Here is a 22,509-nt window from a genome sequence, read left to right as displayed (position 1 = left end):
GGGGAAGAAGAGACCTTGCTGGTGCTGCTGCTGAACCCAGCCCTCCTGCCGCGTTCCACCTGGGCTATCAGCATTTTAAGCTGGGCAGACAAAGAGTTCCCATTTCGCTGGGGCAGGGGGAGCAGCTGGGCCAGTGGGGGACCGTGAAGAGTGGCGAAACACTGGAGTGCCACCACACAACTGGTTGAGAACTGCTGGTCTAGGATATTAATAAGTAGTGCAACATCCCTGCCAGACTTGCTATGCTGGTGTTGTTTGGCTGTTGCTGAATGTGACTTCTGCGCTTGTGGGCCAAGTCAAGAAGGGGGCTGCACATATCCAGGGCTGTAGCTCAGATCAGAAGTTCTGGGAAGTGAATCTCAAAGCTGAACACATTTAAGGTTATTTGGAAATGTAACCTGACTGCACAAGTTACAATTAGAAAACAAAACTTCCTAACCTGTACCTAAAGGGTTAAAAATAGTTTAGACCCTTCCTTTGTGAGTCACAGGGAGCGAAATGATTTGACTGGAACCAAGCAGCCAATGGTGGAGCTTTCTGTACTGGTGAACCTGGTCAGTTGGGGCTGGAAAGAAGAAGAGAAAGTTGCTTTCCCTATGTCTTTCCGGAGGGACAGTGCACTATGTAGGATGATATTTGCAGAGCTCCTGAGCAGAAGCCCTGATTCGCCTCTGCTTATCCACTGCGAAAGCGTGCTGTCAGCTGGCCACCGGTTAGCCCTGTGCCTCCTGTCTGCCTGTCAGAAGGAATGCAGTGCTATGGAGCTGGTTTGATGACCTTAAGCCAGGGATGGCGAACTCCAGTCCTCGAAGGCCGCAGTCAGGCCAGGATTTCAGGATATCCACAATGAGCACGCATGAGAAAGATTTGCATCCATATCCAATAGAGGCGTGCATGCAGATCTTTCTCATGCATATTCATTGTGGATATCCTGAAATCCTGGCCTGTTTGCGGCCCTTGAGGACTGGAGTTCACCATCCCTGCCTTAAGCTTAGGGTTTGAAACCCTTGGCCACAAAACCCTTCCATTTTTCACAAACACAGTCTGCAAACCTCTGTGGGTGACCCATCCTGATATTATCCGTGTTTCCTGAGAGGACCTGTGATCAATACTTCAGGAGAGGGATTTAGACAAGGAACTTGCCATTTTTGAGTATCAGCTACCTATCGTTAGATAGGATTGGGGGCTGAAATCCCAGAGAATGTACTAAATGCTTGGGGATCTCTGCATTCTCCGGTCTTTGACAAAAACCAAACAAACAAACAAAAAAATAAACCCAGAAGGATTTAAGACCCTCTTAACTAAGCAACTGGGTTTTGGTGAGATTACTGTGCATGGCAGTGGCGTAGCCAGAATTGATTTTTTGGGTGGGCACAAGGTTAACATGGGTGGGCTTTAGGCATGCAGGTCTGAGACCTACTAGTTGTATTCTTCTAGATAAATAATGCCATATACTGCACCCTACAATGGCTTTCTAAGGATTTTGCAACAGCCATTATGCATCATGCATGAAACTTTAAAATATTTTACCTCAATTCTTTCAAACACTTACCAGCATTAAAAATTCCTTATTAATCTGTATTAATATATTTTATATTTATTGTAGTTTATAAATGCACAAGTATATCATGTAAAAAGCAAAGAAAACAATCAGATCCAATAAATCATGTAATACAACAAAAATTAATGTATTCTTTCATGAATCCTCTTTGCAGAAAGCCAGACATCATCATAACTGGAATAAAATATCATTAATCATCAGAACAAATGCAGCACAGAGCTAGGGCAATTCACATTACAACCAACCCTATGATGTTATCCTTGACTGAGTTGATTATATAACAAGTTTGCTTCTGGGGGAATTCTGCACTACTGTGCGACACAGGATCTGCATGGAATTTGCTGTCAGTTGGTGGGCAGAGGACAAACGAAGGTTAGCTGCATGGCAGGGACATCGTATGAGCATGGACCATAAAGACCATAGGGTGGATGCCTTAGCATCGGCCATGCGGACTGAAGGGACTTGGCTTTAGCATTGGTGTTGACCACATGAGCCGGGTGGGAAGGCGATGTCAGACGTGTGGGTTGGAGGGGAAGTAGCATTAGCATCAGTGATGGCTGTGTGGGCACGAGAGCGGCAGCAATGCCAGCATGGATCAGGATGAGGGCAGCTTCAGCATACACCAGCAAGGAGACTGGTGTTGGGGAAAGAGTGTGGAGTGCTTTGGAGAGGAGGAAGAGAGAAAGAGAGAGTACCGGATGGTGGAGAGGAGGATAGATAGGCCAAGGGTGGTGGGAGGGAGGGAGGAGCAGAGAGAGAGGGAGATCACAGAGGGGGGTCAGGGTTAGGGGAAGGAGAGAAGAGAGAGAGAGAGAGAGAGATAGCATGGGGAGGGAAGCTGGGCATGGGAGAGAGAGAGAGAGGGGAGCGGTTGGAGTCAGGAGGAGAGAGAGTGGAGGGGATGAACCAGGAGGAGAGGCCATGGCTTGGGGGGAGGGGTATGGCGAGAAAGCACAGAGGGGGTCAGGCCCAGAAGGCTAGAGAGTGGAGGGGGTTGGGCTGAGAGGAGAGAGTGTAAAGGGGCCAGGTTCTGCTTTGGGGCTGGAGAGACTGGAGAAGGGGGTACAGCCCAGGAAGGGAAAGAGAGAAAGAACAAACGGACCGATACAGAAAACCATGTGGGAGAGCCAGCGAGCGCCCACTCTCTTGGGCACACAATTCAGGAAGCCCAGGTATGCTAATTAGGGCCCGCGGTAAAAAGAGGCGCTAGGGACACTGGCGTGTCCCTAGCACCTCCTTTTTTGACAGAAGCGGCGGCTGTCAGTGGGTTTGACAGCCAACGCTCGATTTTACCGGCGTCAGTTGTCAAACCTGTTGACAGCCACGTGTTCGGAAAACGGACGCCGGCAAAACTGAGAGTCCATCTTTCAACCCGTGGGCAGAATTAAAAAATTTTTTTAAATTTTTTTTTTACTTTTTGGGCCTCTGACTTAATATCGCTATGATATTAAGTTGAAGGGTGTACAGAAAAGCAGTTTTTTCTGCTTTTCTGTACACTTTCCCGGTGCCGACCGAAATTAACGCCTGCCTTTCTGAAAGTAAAATGTGTGGCTTCGCTGCACATTTTACTTTCTGGATCGCGCGGGAATGACTAATAGGCCCATCAACATGCATTTGCATGTTGCGGGCGCTATTAGTTTCAGGAGGGTTGGCAGCGCGTTTTCGACACGCTATTACCCCTTACTGTATAAGGGGTAAACATAGCGCGTCGAAAACGCGCGGCCAAACACGGGCGGTAGAGCGCACTTTACTGTATGAGCCTCAAAGTGAGCTGGGAAGGGGTTGAACTGGGGCGGCGAGGGGGGGTGGGGGTGGGTTTAGAAAGTCAAGAGCAGAAGGATTCAGGCTTGAGGTGGAAGAGAGTGAAGAGAGTCAGGTCTGGGGGTAAGGATTTTCTGCCAGGGGAAGAGAAAATAGAAGAGGCAATGAATTCCCAGAGGAATTTTGCACAAAAATATTAAACATTTTGAATCTTTCAGTAATAACTATTTTGTGTATTGCATTTTATATTAATTACTCAAAAACTGTAATTTATATTGGGTTATTTTGTCAAATATAAAGCATGTAGAATTTTAAAATATTTTGCACAGAATTTGTTAATTGCATGTGCAGAATTCCTCCAGGAGTAAACAAGTTTTGTCTGTGCCACTGCTTTAAATAAAGAGTGGGCAGCTCTGAGTAAATCTGATTTAGATTATCTTTCAAGCATTAACACAAACACTTCTTTCGGTGAGGTGCCATGGGAGTTTGGGAACATACGGTACCTTGCTGACTCGAAATGCTTTTTCCTCTGTGTTTTCTTCCAGGAATTTCTGTTTCCAATTGCTTTTGTAGTAGAGGGCATTCACCAGGACCATCTTAGTGAGCGAAGTAATGGAACCTGGCGGCAACAGGTTCTGAATTTTATCTGTAGAAAGGTTAAGGAGGTTTTGATTTACATTTCCCAGGAATCAAACACATAGTCAGATGCAAAAGGATGCTGAACATGGCAGGCATCATTGCAAACCTAATTTTATTTGCTTTGGAAGAAGATACAGGAAAAGAGGAGGTTTTTTTTTTCTTATTCCAAAGGTTTAATTACTTTAAAAGGAAAGCTTCCTTTTCCACCTCCAGACCCAGAAGTGGTGACTGGAGGGATAGATGCTGATCCTAGTAGTGGATTTAATACAAATGAGCCAGTACTGGAAGTAAGAGAGAAATGAGGCACCAGATCCATGCAATAGCTGGCCCACCATAGCTTTAGAGAAATAGCACCAGTAGGCCGCAAATGTACATGATACAGAGATCCCAGTGGACCACCTTTGGGGGGGGGGGGGGTTTGAGTGTGTGGACTTTCTGGAAGACTTTCAACACCACAAAAATCATATCTGGCTGAAAAAAACAGAGCTCAGATTTCTCTTGTGCAAAGACCACGCATTATGCATGCAATCAGGGCAAAAGGATCCCTCTGAAGCTTGGTAATGACATGGCCACCCAAAGATTAAAAAATTGATGACCAAATCCAGAGGCTGTTATGGTTTCCATAGGGTACTAGTTCTCTGCCACCCTCGGGCTTGCAAATAATAATGCAGAGTTGTATGTTTCAGTGATAAAAACACTGATCAATGTCATTTGGACTCCAGATAGCCCATTCTAACTTCTTTGGTCTCAAAACTGTTGCAGAATATTTTGACGCTATTTATTCTGCAAGTGAGTTGTGGGGAGGGGAGAATGTAGGCTGCATATTCTTCATGGAGTCTTTACTTTAATCAAGTACAGTAGGGAAAAATGAGTTTAATGAGATGTACAAGTGACAATGCCGATAAAAATGAATTCCAATTTGTTTTTAATCTGCTTACTCTGAGTCTGGGTTTCCACCCATGAATTAATCTCCTTTCTGGCATCTTCTCCATCCTCAATAAAATTAACTGTTTGTGGATTAACATGGTAGTACTTCTGAATGAGCTGTAAGTATTCCTGTAAATCAAACCAAATGAATCATCATTTATTGTACCGATATGCTGTGTTGTATTGAACCCATATACACAGTACAAGACTAGGGATGGCCAATTCTGGTCCTCAAGAGCAACAAACAGGCCTGGTTTTCAGGATCTCCATAATGAATATGCATGAGATGGATTTGTATGAGTCCAAGGTTCAAAGAGGCTCACAGTAAAAACATCCATAATATCATATGGCAAAAGATGCATAAACACATAATAAATAATATAACACAGAATAAAATAAAAGATAATATAACAAGTAGATAAAAGAAGGAAAAAACTGTGCTAGAATACAGTAAAATAGATTCTCCTAGGACAAGCAGGATGGTAGTCCTCACATGAGTGACATCATCGCATGGAGCTTGGCACAGAAAACTTTTCTCAAAGTTTCTAGAACTTTGACTGGCACACTGAGCTTGCCCAGCATGCCACTATCTGTGCATCCACGCGAGGTCCCTCTTAAGTCTCTTTTTTTTCCGCGAAGTAGTTGCCTCACGGTGGTGAAGCTATGCTCTTTAGAGTGGTTTTTTTTCTCCATTTTTCTTACCAATTCTTCGGTTTTCAACATCGGGTCCCTCTTCTCCGGTCAGTGCTCCTTCTACTGCGTGGTAGGTTATATTTTTTTACCTTTCTAGCAGTCGATTCTCGGCATGTCACTCCTTGGTGGCTGCCGGCCATTGACTGTCCACCAGCTATTTTTCATGGCATCGTCCGGTTTTTGATGGTGCCCCCAGTGCCCACGGACCATGTCCATTACTGATCCGCATAAGGTTTGTATCCTCTGCCTGGGAGCATTGCACAACGTCTGAGGGTGTCAGCTGTGAGATCAGATGACCCCCAAGGGCCGTCGTGCTCGGCTAGATAAGATGGACAAACCTTTTGGCCCCAAAAAGTCTGCTCCATCCACACCGGCATCGGAGACCTTGATCCCTGGAGGCCAAGGGGAACTGATGGATACTTTGTCCCTATCTACTCCCCCAGCAGGTTCGTCTAGGGAGAGAGGTGCCAGCGAGAAACCCTCTCCAATGTCGAAACTCTCAAAGACTTCAGGATCTTCAGCTTCCTAGGCGCCGGGGAAAGACTGGGCCGAGCATCTTGGGAAGTCACGCAAACATAGTCAACAGTCGCTGTCAGCGCACAGTTTCTGTTGCGGTGTGGCACCAGTGACTGCCGTGCTGCCACCAAAGCAATCCCGTGGCGAGCAGCCCTCATCCTTCAATAGGCCCAGGAGTCCCAGGCATTCCTCACCAATATCGGTGCCGGGCACAGAGCCTCCTCATGGCTCTGAGGAGGCTCCAATGATGCCTCATCCCCCTCCATCAGTCCTAGCTTGACCGGACTTCCAGGAGGAGTTGGACTACAGGTTGCAAAGTGCAGTCTTCCGAGCCCTGTAGGGCATCGAGCTGCCCCCAGCACCAGCTCCCATACTGATGCCAGAACCTGCACCAGTGCTGTTGGCATCCCTGCTCAAGTATCTGGACATCCTTCTCAGTGTGCTTATGATGCAACCGGTGCCAAGGGGTCCCTTGATGCCTCAATGACCACCTATACCCCCCTCCGGGGTGATTCCCATTGTTGGGTCCTCTGAAGAGGAAGATTTGCTGCAGCCACCAGCGCATTCAGCTCCTTTGATACTGAGGCCTCAGGTTCCTGAGCCCTTACCCAGGCCATCAGGAACCCCATGACTATGTGTGCCCTTGCCGCCCTCGAGGCCACTGGTACCCCTGGTACCATCGATGCCCGCACCGAGAGACTTGGACAGGACTTGCCCGAGCAGGCCCCCCAGGGACCTTAGCGAGGAAGAGGGCCTGTATGACCCCTGGGCAGTTGATACCTTGGCGTCTTCCTCTGAGGACTCTGGGGATATCCTGTCAGAGCCTTTGCTGCCAGATGAAAGGTGTAGGTCTCCCCCAGAAGATCTCTCCTTTGCTGGTTTCATCAGGGCCATGGCTGAAGCCAATCCCTTCCAGCTCCTCACAGAGGAGGATGCTCGACAGAAAATGCTGGAAGTTCTCCAGTTTGTCGATTCCCCAAAAGAGATAGTGGCCATTCCAGTCCATGACATTTTTAAAGAGCTTCTCCTGAGGATCTGGAGCACCCAATGTCAGTTCCTCCAGTAAATAGGATGGTGAATGCCATCTACTATGTCCAACAGCCTTTGGGATTTGAGAGTCGCCATCTCACTCACTCCTCTCAAAAAAGCCAAGCGCTCCCGCGCCCATGCCTCTGCCCCTCTGGGTTGATATCACAGGGAGCTGGATTCCTTAGGTTGGAAAGTGTTTCAGGGTGCTATGCTTCTCGCCCGCATTGCTCCCTACCAGTTGTATATGACCCATTATAATTGGAACCTGTGGAAGCAGGTCCAGGAGTTTTCAGAACGCCTACCACAGCAACAACAAGATGCGTTCTCTGTTGTGGTGCAACAGGATCTAGAGGCAGGAAAACATGAAGTGAGATCCACCTACGATGTCTTCGATACAGAAGTGAGGGTGGCTGCAGTGGGCATTGGCGCTCATAGGATGGCCTGGCTCTGAGCCTCAGACCTTTGCCCAGAGGTCCAAGAGAGTCTGGCTGATCTGCCTTTCATAGGAGAGAATCTCTTTGGGGACAAGGTCAGGGATGCGGTAGCACAATTGAAGGACCACAATGAGACCCTTCAACAGCTATCAGCTAGTGCTTCTGACCCTCCATCTTCCGCCAGGAAGTCCTCCTGGCAAAGCTCCAGGAAGTCCTTCTACTGCCAAAAGAAATATTATACTCCTGCCTCTCAGGCACTTATGCCCCATGTTGGTTCTTGATCTCGTCCTTGCCAACAGCGGGCCCCTAAGCTCCAGCCAGCTCCCAAGCAGAGCCCCACTACTGGGTTTTGACTGGGGGTGAGGGAGCGCAAGTCAGTCCTCCATAACCCCGGCATCCTGCCCCCCCAGTAGGGGACAGGCTACTTTGCTTCGCTCACCGCTGGCCCCTTGTTTCGTCGGATCAATGGGTTCTCACGATCATATGCCGGGGTTATCAGCTGAATTTCAGGGACATCCCTGCTTATTTTCCCCTACATCTGTCGTGGGATTTTTCCGCCCAGCAGGAAATACTTTTTACAGAGCTCTCCACTCTTATAATGGCAGGAGCGGTAGAACCCATTCCCCTCCGCCAACAGGGCTGAGGGTTCTAGTCAAGGTATTTCCTGATACCAAAGAGAACTGGGGGACTATGCTCTATTCTTGATCTCAGAGCATTGAACAAATTCCTGCAGAGGGAAAAGTTCAAAATGGTCTCTCTGGGCACCCTGATCCCTCTCCTCAGCAGAGGAGACTGGCTCTGCTCCCTCGACTTGAAAGAGGACTAAGTCCACATTGTAATCTTCCCGAGTCACAGGAAGTATCCTCACTTTGTGGTAGGGAAGGCTCACTACTAGTATCGAGTACTGTCGTTTGGCCTGGCTTCAGCCCTCAGGTTTTCACCAAGTGCTTGGTAGTAATGGGGGTGCACTTCAGGAGTCAGGGGGTGCATGTGTTCCCCTTCCTGGATGATTGGCTGATCAAAAGTGCCTCCCAACAGGGGGCATTATGCTCTCTACATCTGGCTATCCAGGTGCTGCAATCCCTGGGATTTGTTATCAATTACCCCAAATCCCACCTCTGCCTGTCACACCATCTGGACTTCATAGGAATCAGACTGGATATGGTTCAAGCCAAAGATCGGGCTCTTGCTTTCTCATCTCGGGCTGGCTTGGTGCACAGCAGTCCTCAGATTCCCACCTGTCTGCTGCTTCGTCTCTTGGGCCACATAGCTGCCTCTGTCCATGTCACTCCATTGGCCTGCCTCTGCATGCGCAGAGCACAGTGGATATTATAGTCGCAATGGTACAAGCATCCCAGGACCTCAAGGCACATGTTTCAGTCATGGCACCTCTGCGGGTTTCCCTCTCTTGTAGCAGAATCTCTCCAATCTGGAGCGGGGGACCCCTTTTCAGGCTGCCCCACCTTAGGTAGTACTTACCACCAATGCCTTCCACCACATTTGGGGGCAATCTGCATGTGCAGGGTTGGTGGACAGCTCAGGAATCTCTCTGCCAGATAAACTTCCTGGAGCTTTGAGTGATTCATTATGCTCTTTGGGCATTTCGGACTGCCTGTCTCACAAATCAGTCCTGATTCGGACAGACAACCAGGTAGCAATGTGGTACATCAACAAACAGGGAGGCATGGGTTCATTCCTGCTCTTTTAGGAGACAGTACAAATTTGGTCCTGAACTCTGTCACAGGGCATGTCCCTGAGAGCAATGTACCTAGCCGGGGAAATAAACGTATTGGCAGAACGCCTGAGCCGTATGTTTTTGGCTACACGAGTGGTCCCTGAATCCGGTAGTGGTGGCCCAGATATTTCTCCAGTGGGGAACTCCGGAAATGGATCTCTTTGCCTCCCCCTGCAACTGCAAGGTGAGCAAGTTCTGCTCCCTATCCAGGACGAATGGACTTCCAGTGTCAGACGCCTTTGCCCAACATTGAGGCAAAGGTCTTCTGTACGCATATCCTCCTCTTCTGCTGGTCATGAAGACTCTTTTGAAGCTCCAGCAGGACTGGAGGTCCATGATTCTCGTGGCCCTGCACTGGCCCAGACAGGTCTGGTTTCTGCTTCTTCAAGCCCTGTCAGTCAGGGAGCCCATCCATCTGGGAACCTCTCCCAATCTGATAATACAAGATAACAGCAGACTACGCCATCCAAACCTCCAGGCATTAGCCCCTGACGGCCTGGATGTTGAGTGCTTTTTCTTGCAACCCCTGGACTTCTCTGATGATGTGTCTCAGGTGCTGGTAGCTTCCAGGAAGTCTTACCAAATGAAGTGGAGGAGGTTTTCTGTTTGGTGCGAGGGACATGTCTTAGATCCATTTATCTGCCCCACACCAAGGTTCTTGGACTATTTGTGGCACCTTTCTGAGGCTGAACTTAAAACCACCTCAGTCAGGGTCCACCTGAGTATTGTTAATGCTTACCATCAAGGTGTTGCAGACACACCCATCTCTGTTCAGCCCATAGTAGGTCATTTTATACAGGGCTTGCTTCAACTGAAGACCCCACTCCGGCCTCCTGTTGTGTCCTGGGACCTCAACCTTTTGTTAGCCTGGCTCATGCACCCTCCCTTTGAGCCTATGCACTCCTGCGATCTGAAGTTCCTCACCTGGTGGCAATCACTTCGGCACACAGGGTTAGTGAGCTTCAGGCGTTGGTAACGTATCCACCCTACTCAAAATTATTTTATGATAGGGTGGTGCTCCATATGCATCCTAAGTTCCTACCTAAGGTGGTGAGTGATTTTCACCTTAATCAGTCCATCATTCTGCCCACCTTTATTTCGAGGCCCTATTCTCACCAGGGCGAACGGACCTTACACACCTTAGATTGTAAGAGGGCCCTAGCCTTCTACTTAGATCGCACAGTAGGCCACAGACAATCCACTCAACTCTTCTTATCTTTTGATAAGAACAGATTAGGAATTGCAATGGGTAAACAAACTCTTTCCAGCTGGCAAGCAGATTCTACGGTATTTCTTTCTGCTACACAAAAAACAGGCCTTCAGCAGGGAGGCTGAGTCGGTGGCTCAGTTACAGGCAGTCCCCATCGCCAAAATCTGCAGGGCTGCGACCTGAAGTTCTCTACACACGTTCGATGCCCATTACTGCCTGAACAAGGATGGTTGTAAGGATAATAACTTCAGCCAATCTGTCATTCACAATCTTTTCCAGGTTTAAACCCAACTCTCCCTGCCCAGAGCCCATTGTTAGGGTTCAGGCTGTCTCCCTCTGTCACCAACAGCACCATAATTTCTTGTGCCTATTGGCATCCAGTTAGGGGCTATTGGTCATTGTTGTATTCGGGAGCAGTCTGTAGCTTGGTATTCACCCACATGTGAGGACTACCATCCTGCTTGTCCTAGGAGAAAGCAGAGTTGCTTACCTGTAACAGGTATTCTCCTAGGACAGCAGGATGTTAGTCCTCAGGAAACCCGCCCGCCACCCTGCGGAGTTGTTATTTTATTTTTTCGCTTATGAATTCTATATTACGAGACTGAAGAGGGACCTCACATGGACGCGCAGATAGTGGCATGTTGGGCATGCTCAGTTTGCCAGTCAAAGTTCTAGAAACTGGGTTCCATTCAATGATGTCACCCACACATGAGGACTACCATTCTGCTATCCTAGGAGAACACCTGTTACAGGTAAGCAACTCTGCTTTATATCAGCATTCTAAAGGCCTCTGCAAAAAGAAAAGCTTTAAGCTGTTACCTGAAAGCTTTTATGGATGTCTTTTTTTCTTAAAAAATCTGAAAGCTTGTTCCAACACGTTGGAGCCAGTGTAGAGAACATCTTGATGACCGGAGTTAGCCATCCCAAGCTATTCTTTTAAAAAGTATAATAACCCCCAAAATCAAACAAAAGAATCACCCACTGAATGTTGCTCATATTCTTTTCTGCTATAAAATATAATATATAGGATTGTGATGATTGCTTTCTCTTTATGGAGCAGCAGATTCATCTGTGAGCATATTTATTATAAAGCATCAAAATGGCAAACTTATAGCTTACCAAGATCTACACCTTAATGTTCTGTCTGTCCCATTTCTATCCATGCTATGTTTAGAAAGAGAACTGAGTGTTAGGAATAGGATTTCTTTTTTGCTCTTTTCATGGATCAAAACCTGGGTGAAAGGCTGCTGATTCTCAATCCTAAATTACTTGGACTGTTATGTTCGATTCATTGTAGTACTGAGACTAGTGCTGACCCCAATCATTTTCAAAGCTTCTATAGACAAACTGGGTGAAAAAGTTCAACTCACACTAAGAAAAGGGTAAGTCATGTCTCCATATATGTTGTTGGCACTCTTAAGCACGTAAGCCTGCTTGGGTTTATTGAATTCATCGATGAGTGCCTGGAAACCTTTGTGGATAGTGTCATCTTTTCTGTCACCAGGATGCTGTGAATAAAATATTATAGCATCTCTTTACTTATTACAGCATTTCATACTCAGATCGGTAACGTTATGCATTATTCTATCCATAAAACTCAGATAGGGTTGTAAAATTGCATTAATGGACAACAGAAACATTTTACTGGACTGATGGCTGTAGTACATTGACATCAAGTTTCTCAGACTGGGGTCAAAGAGTTTTCCTTCTTTTTATATCTGCATGTGTCAATTAAGATTGCTATAAAACCGGGCACCAATCAAATGCCTTCATCACCTGAAGACTTTGAATACTAACTGGTGCTCTTGTTCACATATTCAATAACACATGAAAAAAGCACAATAAACACATATTAACATTATTCCATATTTTATTAGCATTTTTAACATATACAATTTTGTGTTTTAGAATAGAAATACCAAAAATAGATAAAATAGATAATGAGCTGAGGAATTATGCAAATTATCTCATTACCTATATTTGATTTTTAGAATTATACAGGCAAAAATGCAAATTGCCATTCTTGTGTGAAATTCAGGAAGGAGTAATTAAGTTTTTTTGTGTTAAGTCGGCGATTTTGCAGAAACTTGAATGTAAAAAATTGCCCACAAACGTCATTTGAATATTATTTAAATGGCTCATTAATGTGAGAAAAATAACATGTTAATGCTCCATTTCCACAAACCTGCTCATGGCTTAGTACATCAGTCTCTTCATTTGGGCAAGATTTTAATTTATTTTTTAATTTTTGTTTGCAGAAGAAATAAAGCGATGGATATACTTTCATGTGCTATGATAGTAGAATCACGCACTCCTCCACGCCTCCCAGTTTGGTTTCCGGAAACACATCAACACTGAATAACTACTCCTCACCCTATCTGACCACCTCCTCAGAGGCATGGGTCAAGGCCACAGTTACCTCCTTGCCCTCCTAGACATTTCTGCGGCTTTCGACACCATCAGCCATTATCACCTCCTTGCACATCTAGAAAGCATAGGCATCACAGGCCTAGCCCTTGCCTGGTTCAGATCCTACCTCTCGAATAGGAAGTTCTCTGTCAAAATCGGTGATGCCTTATCCACCCCCCATCCCTTACAACAAGGAGTCCCACAAGGCTCATCGCTATCGTCCACCCTGTTCAATATCTACCTCACTCCACTCTGCCAGCTCCTCTCCGAACTCAAACTTAAATTCTATCTTTACGCTGATGATGTCCAGATCATGATCCCCATTCAAAGCTCTATCTCTGATGCCCTAGAACACTGGGAAAACTGCCTTGCTGCCATCAACTCCCTGCTCACCAATCTCCACCTTGCACTCAATACCAACAAAACCGAACTGCTACTAATCTCTCCGCACTCCCCCCCTCCCTACCTCCCTGACTCACGACCCCAAGATCCACATCCCCACAGCTCAACCATTCGTAAGGGACCTTGGAGTTCTCCTCGACCAACAACTAAGTATGAAGAAATATATCAATGCCATACTCAAAGAAGGCTTTTTCAAGCTCAACATCCTGAAAAAACTCAAACCTCTGCTATACACCCAAGACTTTCGCTCAGTGATCCAAGCCACCATTTCTGCCAAACTGGATTACTGTAATGCACTTTTCCTAGGACTCCCCTACTCCATGATAAAACCACTACAAATGCTGCAAAACGCAACAGCAAGAATCATCTCTAATACCCGTAAACACGATCATTAGGGATGTGAATCGTGTCCTCGATCGTCTTAACGATCGATTTCGGCTGGGAGGGGGAGGGAATCGTATTGTTGCCGTTTGGGGGGGTAAAATATCGTGAAAAATCGTGAAAAATCGTGAAAAATCTAAAATCTAAAAATCGCAAAACCGGCACATTAAAACCCCCCTAAAACCCACCCCCGACCCTTTAAATTAAATCCCCCACCCTCCCGAACCCCCCCCAAATGACTTAAATAACCTGCGGGTCCAGCGGCGGTCCGGAACGGCAGCGGTCCGGAACGGGCTCCTGCTCCTCAATCTTGTTGTCTTCAGCCGGCGCCATTTTCCAAAATGGCGGCGAAAAATGGCGGCGGCCATAGACGAACACGATTGGACGGCAGGAGGTCCTTCCGGACCCCCGCTGGACTTTTGGCAAGTCTCGTGGGGGTCAGGAGGCCCCCCACAAGCTGGCCAAAAGTTCCTGGAGGTCCAGCGGGGGTCAGGGAGCGATTTCCCGCCGCGAATCGTTTTCGTACGGAAAATGGCGCCGGCAGGAGATCGACTGCAGGAGGTCATTCAGCGAGGCGCCGGAACCCTCGCTGAACGACCTCCTGCAGTCGATCTCCTGCCGGCGCCATTTTCCGTACGGAAAACGATTCGCGGCGGGAAATCGCTCCCTGACCCCCGCTGGACCTCCAGGAACTTTTGGCCAGCTCCGTGGGGGGCCTCCTGACCCCCACGAGACTTGCCAAAAGTCCAGCGGGGGGCCCGGAAGGACCTCCTGCCGTCCAATCGTGTTCGTCTATGGCCGCCGCCATTTTTCGCCGCCATTTTGGAAAATGGCGCCGGCTGAAGACAACAAGATTGAGGAGCAGGAGCCCGTTCCGGACCGCTGCCGTTCCGGACTGCCGCTGGACCCGCAGGTTATTTAACTCATTTGGGGGGGGTTCGGGAGGGTGGGGGATTTAATTTAAAGGGTCGGGGGTGGGTTTTAGGGGGTTTTAGTGTGCCGGCTCACGATTCTAACGATTTATAACGATAAATCGTTAGAATCTCTATTGTATTGTGTTCCATAACGGTTTAAGACGATATTAAAATTATCGGACGATAATTTTAATCGTCCTAAAACGATTCACATCCCTAACGATCATATCACCCCAATCCTCCGAGATCTACACTGGCTTCCTATCCTCTCCTGTATACACTTCAATGCCCTATCCATCATTCACAAATCCATTCACTCTCACAACTCCAACTGGCTAGACATCCCTTTTAGCCACCACCACTCCACCCGCCCCACCAGAACTGCTAATAAAGGCACCCTACTTGTACCTCCTTTAAAAACAGCACACCTCACCACCACACGTGACCGTGCCCTCTCAATTGCCAGCCCTTCGCTCTGGAACTCCATGCCCCCTAACCTGCACCTCGAACCATGTGCGATTAAGTTTTAAAAAAATTAAAAACTTGGCTATTCAAATGTGCCTACCCGGAATAGTCCTGCTCACAAAAATGTCTTCCCACGCGCATCCATGTATTTATACCACTATCCTGCTGTTTAAGGATCTCTATGTTCAGCCATTGTTGCTATGTTAACCTTTTTTTTTTTTTTTCCCCATACTGCACTACTGTTATCCCTTTCCCAGTTTCCATACCCTGTTATAATGTACTTTCCATTCTGCAGTTCAAATGTAAACCGGTGTGATGTCTCCACTAATACCGGTATATAAATGATCTTAAATAAAATAATAAATAAATACTCCAAGAAAGTTTTAATCAAATATCTGTTTCAGGATTAGTTAACGCAGAGTCATTACCTACTCTGTTCACACGGGGAAGCTCTATAAGGACAGGTCGAACATTATTCATTTTAGGTAGGAACAAAATGTTTCAAGACCAGAATACAAATCAAGGGTTACATTTGAAAAACAAAAAAAATCATGTTGAAAATGGCATACAGGATATTACAAAAATATGTACTGTAAAATAATGTTCTATGCTGTTTTGTTGTTGTTGTTGTTTTTAGTTGATCTACTAGGGCTTGGGTTTGTAACTGGGATACATTATTTTCCTTTTTGAACATTCTTCCGAGCTTACCTAAATTAAAAAACTGAACGATATTGAAAAATGTTTTGACTTGTGTTTCCTGCATGCTGTGTTTTCGTATTTACAGTATATGGAGCTATATAACAAATTGTATAGTGTATGATCCATCCCTGCCCCAAAGACCTTGAACAGCTATGCACCCCTGGAGAGCATTTCAATTCGAGGAACGGTGAGCATGGACTCAGCAATAGTTCCTAGAAGATCTTTAATGGGGTCCTGAGATAAAACCCTGCGGGGGGTTAATGAGGAAACTCATAGGTGCACAGCAGAGCAACGAGACAGTAATTACTTCAGCACCACTTTTGCTGTAAAACCGCTTCCATTACATTTTCTTTTGAATTTTATGTTGAGCTATTTCCACTATGGGGATAATTTAAAAAATCCCCACGTTGCTTGCAGGCCAGCCTCCTAATCACACAACATAGTAATATCATGAATGACGGCAGTTAGAGACCAAAATAGTGCATCCAGTCTGCCCAGCAAGTGTACTAGGGCAATAGGAACCCTCAAGCCTTCTCTTAAGGATAGTAATAGTAACTTTTGCTTCGTGAACTTTAGATGTAATAGAAAAGTTATTCTATTTCTTAACTTCCAATCTCTAGTCAGCAGGGATCCTCTGTGTTTGCGCCATGCCTTTTTGCATCCCATTACCATTCTTGTCTCACCAGCTCTTCTGAGAGGGCATTCCATGCATCCGTCACTTTTTCCATGCAGACATATTTCCTTTTTTCTCCTGAATCTAGCATCTTGGAGTTTAATATCATGAACCCTAGTTCTATAGCTTTCTTTACATTGGAAAAGATTTGATTCTTGTGTATCATTAATACCTTTCAGGTATTTAAGTCTGTATCATATCTCCCCTGTTTCTTGTCTCCTCCAGCAGATACAGTATATACTAAGATCCTTCATTCTCATCTTATATGGCTTTCTGTACAAACCCCACACAATACTGATTGCTTTTCTCTGGACTGCTTCCATTTTGTCCTTATCCTTTTTGCGATGAGGTCGCTAGAACTGAACATAGTATTCTAGGTGAGGCCTACCAAGGACCTGTACAATGGAATTACCACCTCCTTTTTTCTGCTGGTTATGTATCTTTCAATGCAGCCCAGCAACACTCTGGCCTTAGGCACTGAGGGATGCTGGATTGCATTGAAAGAGACTCCCTCCAGCTTTTCTTCACCACTCCCTTTCCACCCCTCCCCCCTCAAGCCCATCTCCATAACTATCTCTCTTCCACATCAGCCTCTCACAACCCCTCCAGCTTGGTCACATCAGGTTCTCTCAAACCCGACCAGCATGCCCTGTAGGCACAATTCTCAGAGAATGTTTTAAAGGAGGTTATTTCTCTGAAGCAGGGATTCTCAACTCAGTCCTCAGGGCACACCTAGCCAGTCAAGTTTTCGGGATATCCACAATGAATATGCATGTGGTAAATCTGCATACACTGTCTTCATGCATATTCATTGTGGATATCATGAAAACCTGACTGGCTGTGTGTGCTCCGAGGACTGACTTGAAAACCTCTGCTGTGGATCAAACAAAGATGGAAGAAAGACAGCAAAGGATTATGGGTATTCTGCTCTATGCTTCGAGACAGAGAAATTCAGACATTATAGAATCTGCCTATTTTGCAACACAGACTTTACCCTGCTGTTAACCTAACTGTGCTCTAATCTCTTCTACAGACGTGGATGCTTAGGAACAAATCTCCGGTTGGAGGATTTTTATCTCTAAACAGTTTTGAGGTGATGCAGTCATCTATGTTAAGCTGAATTTCTATAAAAAGGCATTCATCCATATGAACTGACTAAACTTATAAAATGCCCATCTAGCTACTATACAGGAAACCAGACAAAGGATTCAACAATCCCCATCAATGGTTCATGCCCTCAGGATGAATTTCATCATCATGGAAACTACTGCTGCATCCCTGCCTTTGGACAATTTCTGTTTGCAACCACGAAGCTGCATGTTTTGACCTGACAAGCACAAGGACTCCAATTTTATCTCAGAGACAAACCTCCCAGCTCTTCTTCAACTGCTGATTACTTATCATCTTGGTGAGAAACACAGACTTTAGATTCTAATTATGTTTCTGAAAGTTATTCTTCATTAATCTTTGGCATTGGTCTGCAATTTCTATGAATTAACAAATCTGTCTTGAATCATTGAAGCATTTGCTATTCATGGAATATTTAATCATTTATGTTTATTTGATAAAAACCTTAATAAATGAACTCTAAATCTTGACAAACTTAATAGATCTTTGTACAAATCTGTAAATAAACTCTAACAACTTCATCTCCATTTAATATTTATATACCATCTTCCCAGGGCACACCTAGCCAAGACAGTGTACAGCAATTTAAAACAATAAATACAACATTATCATACGGCATATCATAGAACCTCAACTCCCTCACACTTACAATCACCCACCATATCCTACCTCCCCTACCACCAGCACTTTCAGCATCCTCTCCCCACCTCAGCAGCCCATAACCAGCCATCGCCAATGAAACACAGACTCTTGTAGATTGGTGGAATAATCCCTATCCCTACAGCCCCTGTGCCACTTTCTGCAAGAGGAGGAGCAGTCTCAGCCCCAGCCCAGGGAACCAGTGATGCCCTGCTGCTAGCCTCTTCCTAATGGGAGGGGGCAGGCTGAGGTGGGCTAGAGGGAAAATTTGGGAGGCTGTCTTATATTTTATTTATTTCCATTCAGGCTCTTCATAGCAGATTTCATTCAGGTACTGTATGCTGCATTCTCTTGCTCTTAATCTACTCTGCTTCTCCTCCGTCCCTCACTTTCCCCTTATTTTCTCTTTTCTTTCCTCATTCCCTGTGCTCGTTTTCCCTTTCTCCCTTCTTATTCTCTTTCCCCAACCTCCTTCTCTTTTTTCACCTCTCCCTCTCCCCTCCACTTATTGCTGCTGCTGCTGCTCTCCTGGCCCAGCGTGACCAAAGCTTCTGCTTCTGCTTGCCTGCCTCATGTAGAATTCAGTGGGGGAAGGGAATTCTGCACAGATTCTGCATTACACAGCGGTGCATAATTGCCCCAGCAGTTGAATTTTATGTTCTTGCTTTGTGCCCAGTAATTCCTTCTAATGGCACTAAGGGGGTCATTTTCTATTAACGCTATCGCATGCGAAAAGAGACGTTTCACACGCGAAAAGTCCCTTTTCGCGTGAGATAGCTAGCTCAGGGCGGAGTCGGCCCTGTAAGAGGAGGAGTCGGGGCGGCGGCACCGGGGCCGACACCGCAGATACATCGCTGGCGGCGAAAGGTAAGATTCCTTATCGCCGCCAGTTTCGTGCCGAATAACTACACCTTTTATGGTGAATTTGGCGCGAAAGCTGGCAGCGATCGCACCGCGGTGGTGCGATCGCTGCCGGCTATCGCAGGACTGCCCCTCGCTTCGCCCACCGCCGGATTCTCTAAGGTCTGCAACCTTACAGAATCCAGGCCTAAGTTTTGAAAGGCTAAAGGTCTATTTTTCATTCAAGTATTTTATTTTATTACCATCTTTTGTTTCTTCTGAGAACAAGTACTGCCGCCTGTAATTTTGTTGAAGTGAAGTACCTGCAAGCAAACAGAGCAGGAAGTAAATGCAAAGTACGGCACATTGGACAGAAATACTTAAAAGTCTTGAAGGTCATGGAAAGCAGCAGTTCACCCTTCCTTTTGCAAGGATTGCCACCTTTCACTTTCATCTCCCCAAAATTGATTTTTAAACCGTTTTCCTTGATAGATGCTTTGCGAATGGTTGGCGAACACTAAGATCGCAAAACAAAGGACTATTAACTGTGTCTACTATGCGGAGTTCACATCTAATGCAAATAAGAGACCAAATGTTTTCCATAGCAGGCCCTATGTTATGGAATTCTCTACCAGAGTCGTTACGTCTGATAATAGACAGAAAGAGTTTCAAACGTGAGCTGAAAACATGGCTCTTCAAAAATGATCTAACATAAAATATCAACATGCAGAAAACTACAAGATTAAAAGCATTGATAATGTTAGAAGAATGAATGACAAGTAATGAATGATGTAAAGTGTACTAAGACAACTCTCTGACTAATATATGAAGACTATTGAAATGGAAATTATGTATCACAAATTACTATCCTAGCCCTCTAGTTAATATGCCTTAGATGTTGTGTTGACCTATACTATGAATGTTGCTTTTATAAACCGTTGTGATCTTCTGTTGGAATGACGGTACATAAAACGCCTAAATAAATAAATAAATATAGGCAAACCAGTTAAAAACAGCTACATTAGGAGTTAGTTCACCATTTCTTGAATTAAGACTTATACAGTTAATTATAAACGAAATATACAGTATGTACAGTAGATGCTAATTTTTATGTGTTACTCATGAGGGGACGCTTTCTATAATTAACTTGCAGCATTTTAATTATCTGTTTATTTTTTGTCTATCTGTCTATGTGGATTTCTGATTTAATTACTCAGTTTTCCAATCCAGAGCTCAGGTGAGTGAACAATCAGTAAGTAAATGATGTCAGCTTCTATAAAATTCCAGTAATCCCAAGCCCTTCCTTTTTTGTTCTGGGTTGCTACTCAACTTCTGATCAGTGTATTGAAAAAAGGAAATCAAAATACAATGCCCTGGTGACCTGCGGCAAAATCAAGGGACCACTGCAAATTATTGAGCTTGGCATTGCATCTACTGTACGCAATCATCCAAAAATATAGAGTGATTATATGCCCTAAATTGTACACTTTATTCATTTATAATTTTACCATTAAGGCCAACCAATTATATATAAATAGAAAATTCTAGATACTACATATACTACAATAGAGCAGGTCAAAGGTCAGAACATTCTACATGCACATGGCTCAAAAGGTATGTATCACATTAACTCACAATTCATTTAAATATAGAGAATAAGGGAGATTGTTCAGAGTTTTGCTCCATGACTAACATTGCTTCAGCTTTACCCTAGATATATATATATTTTTTTTTTTGCTAAATGTGGATCACATTTGCCTTGCAGCAAGACTTTTGTATATTCTCCTTAACCATCTACAATCACCCCACATTAAAAGATGAATTTTAAAAACCTGATGTACACATTAATTAGGGGAAGCCCAAGTCTGTTGGGCTCATGCGTGCCGAGCAGATTTTAAAAGCTGCCCAGATATGCACGAAAACGCCGCTGCACGCACATCTCGAAAGTTCTCAAACAGGGGTGGGGTGTGGCCGTGATCTGGGCGGGGCATGGGCGGTACATGGGTGGTTCCGGACTTTATTAAAAAATTTGCACGTAAATACTTACACGACGTGCACTGAGGTCCCACCACGCTAATTTACTTCTACAATGAATGGTGTGTAAGTTAAAAAAAACCAAAAAACCCCAAAACTGACGAGCCATATCTGAGGAGTGTAAAGGGTCTGGGGTAACTGGGAGGTGTACAGGCTACCAAACCAGGGGGGGGGGGGGCTGGAGGATCTATCTGTTAACTGGGCAAAGTGGGGAGGAAATGGTGCAACGGGTGATTGCGTCTGTGTGCGTCTCTTCTAAAATTTCCCCATTTACATGGTAGAAGCGGCTTTTGCCCGCACGGGTGTGCGCCCCCTCACAACTGGGCGCACTTGTGCATGCAGCCAGGACATTTTAGAATATGTGTACATACATGCACGTAATGTTATGAAATAGCCGTGTCCCTGGGTGCGGGCCGACGAACACGTGCCCATGTGCGCCCGGGCGCCGATTTTAAAATTCACCTTTTTCAATTTCCTGGCTCTCCTAAATAAGAGTCCGAGCTTCTTTCCCTTGTACACACCCTCATCTTGGCGGGCATCCTGATGACTTCCTTGCAGCTGAGTGGAGAAAAGACGTTGGATAAAAGGCAGGGCATCTTCCCCGCTTCAACACTACAGGGGTCTGGCAGGGCTTTCAAAATGTGATCCAACAGCCTGGTCGATGATTGTCCCGAGTAGCTTAGAAAAAAGTTTTACCAACCTGTTCCAGCTGTGCTGCGCTATTACCTTGGGCACCGAGATAGACCATTCCCAGAGTAACTGAGATGCTCCAAGGGGAAAAGAAGATGTTCTTTACGGGATTACTTTCACTCAGCTTTTTAAAAGATCAAGGCCAAAACTAGAGTTACATGCACTGAGGGATTCCATTGATGAAATCTAGAATATAAGAGGCAAAGGATAACTGTATATATATATATATATATATATATTGCACAATTTGTAGGGTTTGTCTTATTCTTTTGCAGTAGGGTACAGGTTTTCTGTGAGATTCACCAAGGCAGATTTGTGGCTGAATATCACCCTGTTTGATAAGGTGAGCATGAATCCCTTATAATAGCAGCACAATTCATTTTCACAATGATTGCAAGCTACTTATTACTAGCAGTTAGCCCTAAATATGGAAGGTTTGTAATTCCAAAATCTCCAAAAGTTAAAAAGATGGAAGCAATTGATTTGCAAACAATGCTCTTTTCCATTAATAACTGGAATATTTATAACCAATTTGACCTATCATGTAATGTTAGCTCCAACCACAAGATGGCAGCAAAGTGTAGTCAAATTGAGAATATGTTTACTTGATGTACCTGCATCAACATAAGTATGTTCTCACTGTACTTCTGTATATTCTGTGTCTGTATAACTACCGAGCAGGCCTTAATGCCTGAATAAACCTGTGTTATTTATATTGTATGCCTCTCCT

At 45.2% G+C, this 22,509-nt stretch overlaps 1 protein-coding gene across 1 annotated transcript in view; it reads right to left on the bottom strand.

Annotated features, from left to right (window-relative positions):
• LOC115085002 (serpin B10-like) overlaps window positions 1-21,965 on the bottom strand; it is a 41,873-nt gene extending 19,908 nt beyond the window's left edge. The window contains 6 exon segments of the mRNA XM_029590507.1: window positions 3,826-3,968; window positions 4,900-5,017; window positions 11,876-12,013; window positions 19,319-19,378; window positions 21,790-21,914; window positions 21,917-21,965. Coding sequence (XP_029446367.1) covers window positions 3,826-3,968; window positions 4,900-5,017; window positions 11,876-12,013; window positions 19,319-19,378; window positions 21,790-21,914; window positions 21,917-21,956 — 624 coding nt within the window. The 5' untranslated portion in view covers window positions 21,957-21,965.
• Window positions 21,966-22,509: the final 544 nt, after the last annotated feature.

The sequence above is a fragment of the Rhinatrema bivittatum genome, chromosome 2 (assembly GCF_901001135.1).
Source record: "Rhinatrema bivittatum chromosome 2, aRhiBiv1.1, whole genome shotgun sequence".
NCBI lineage: Eukaryota > Metazoa > Chordata > Amphibia > Gymnophiona > Rhinatrematidae > Rhinatrema > Rhinatrema bivittatum.
The sequence above is the reverse complement of the archived record's forward strand: the minus strand, read 5'-3'. Positions and strand labels throughout refer to the sequence as shown.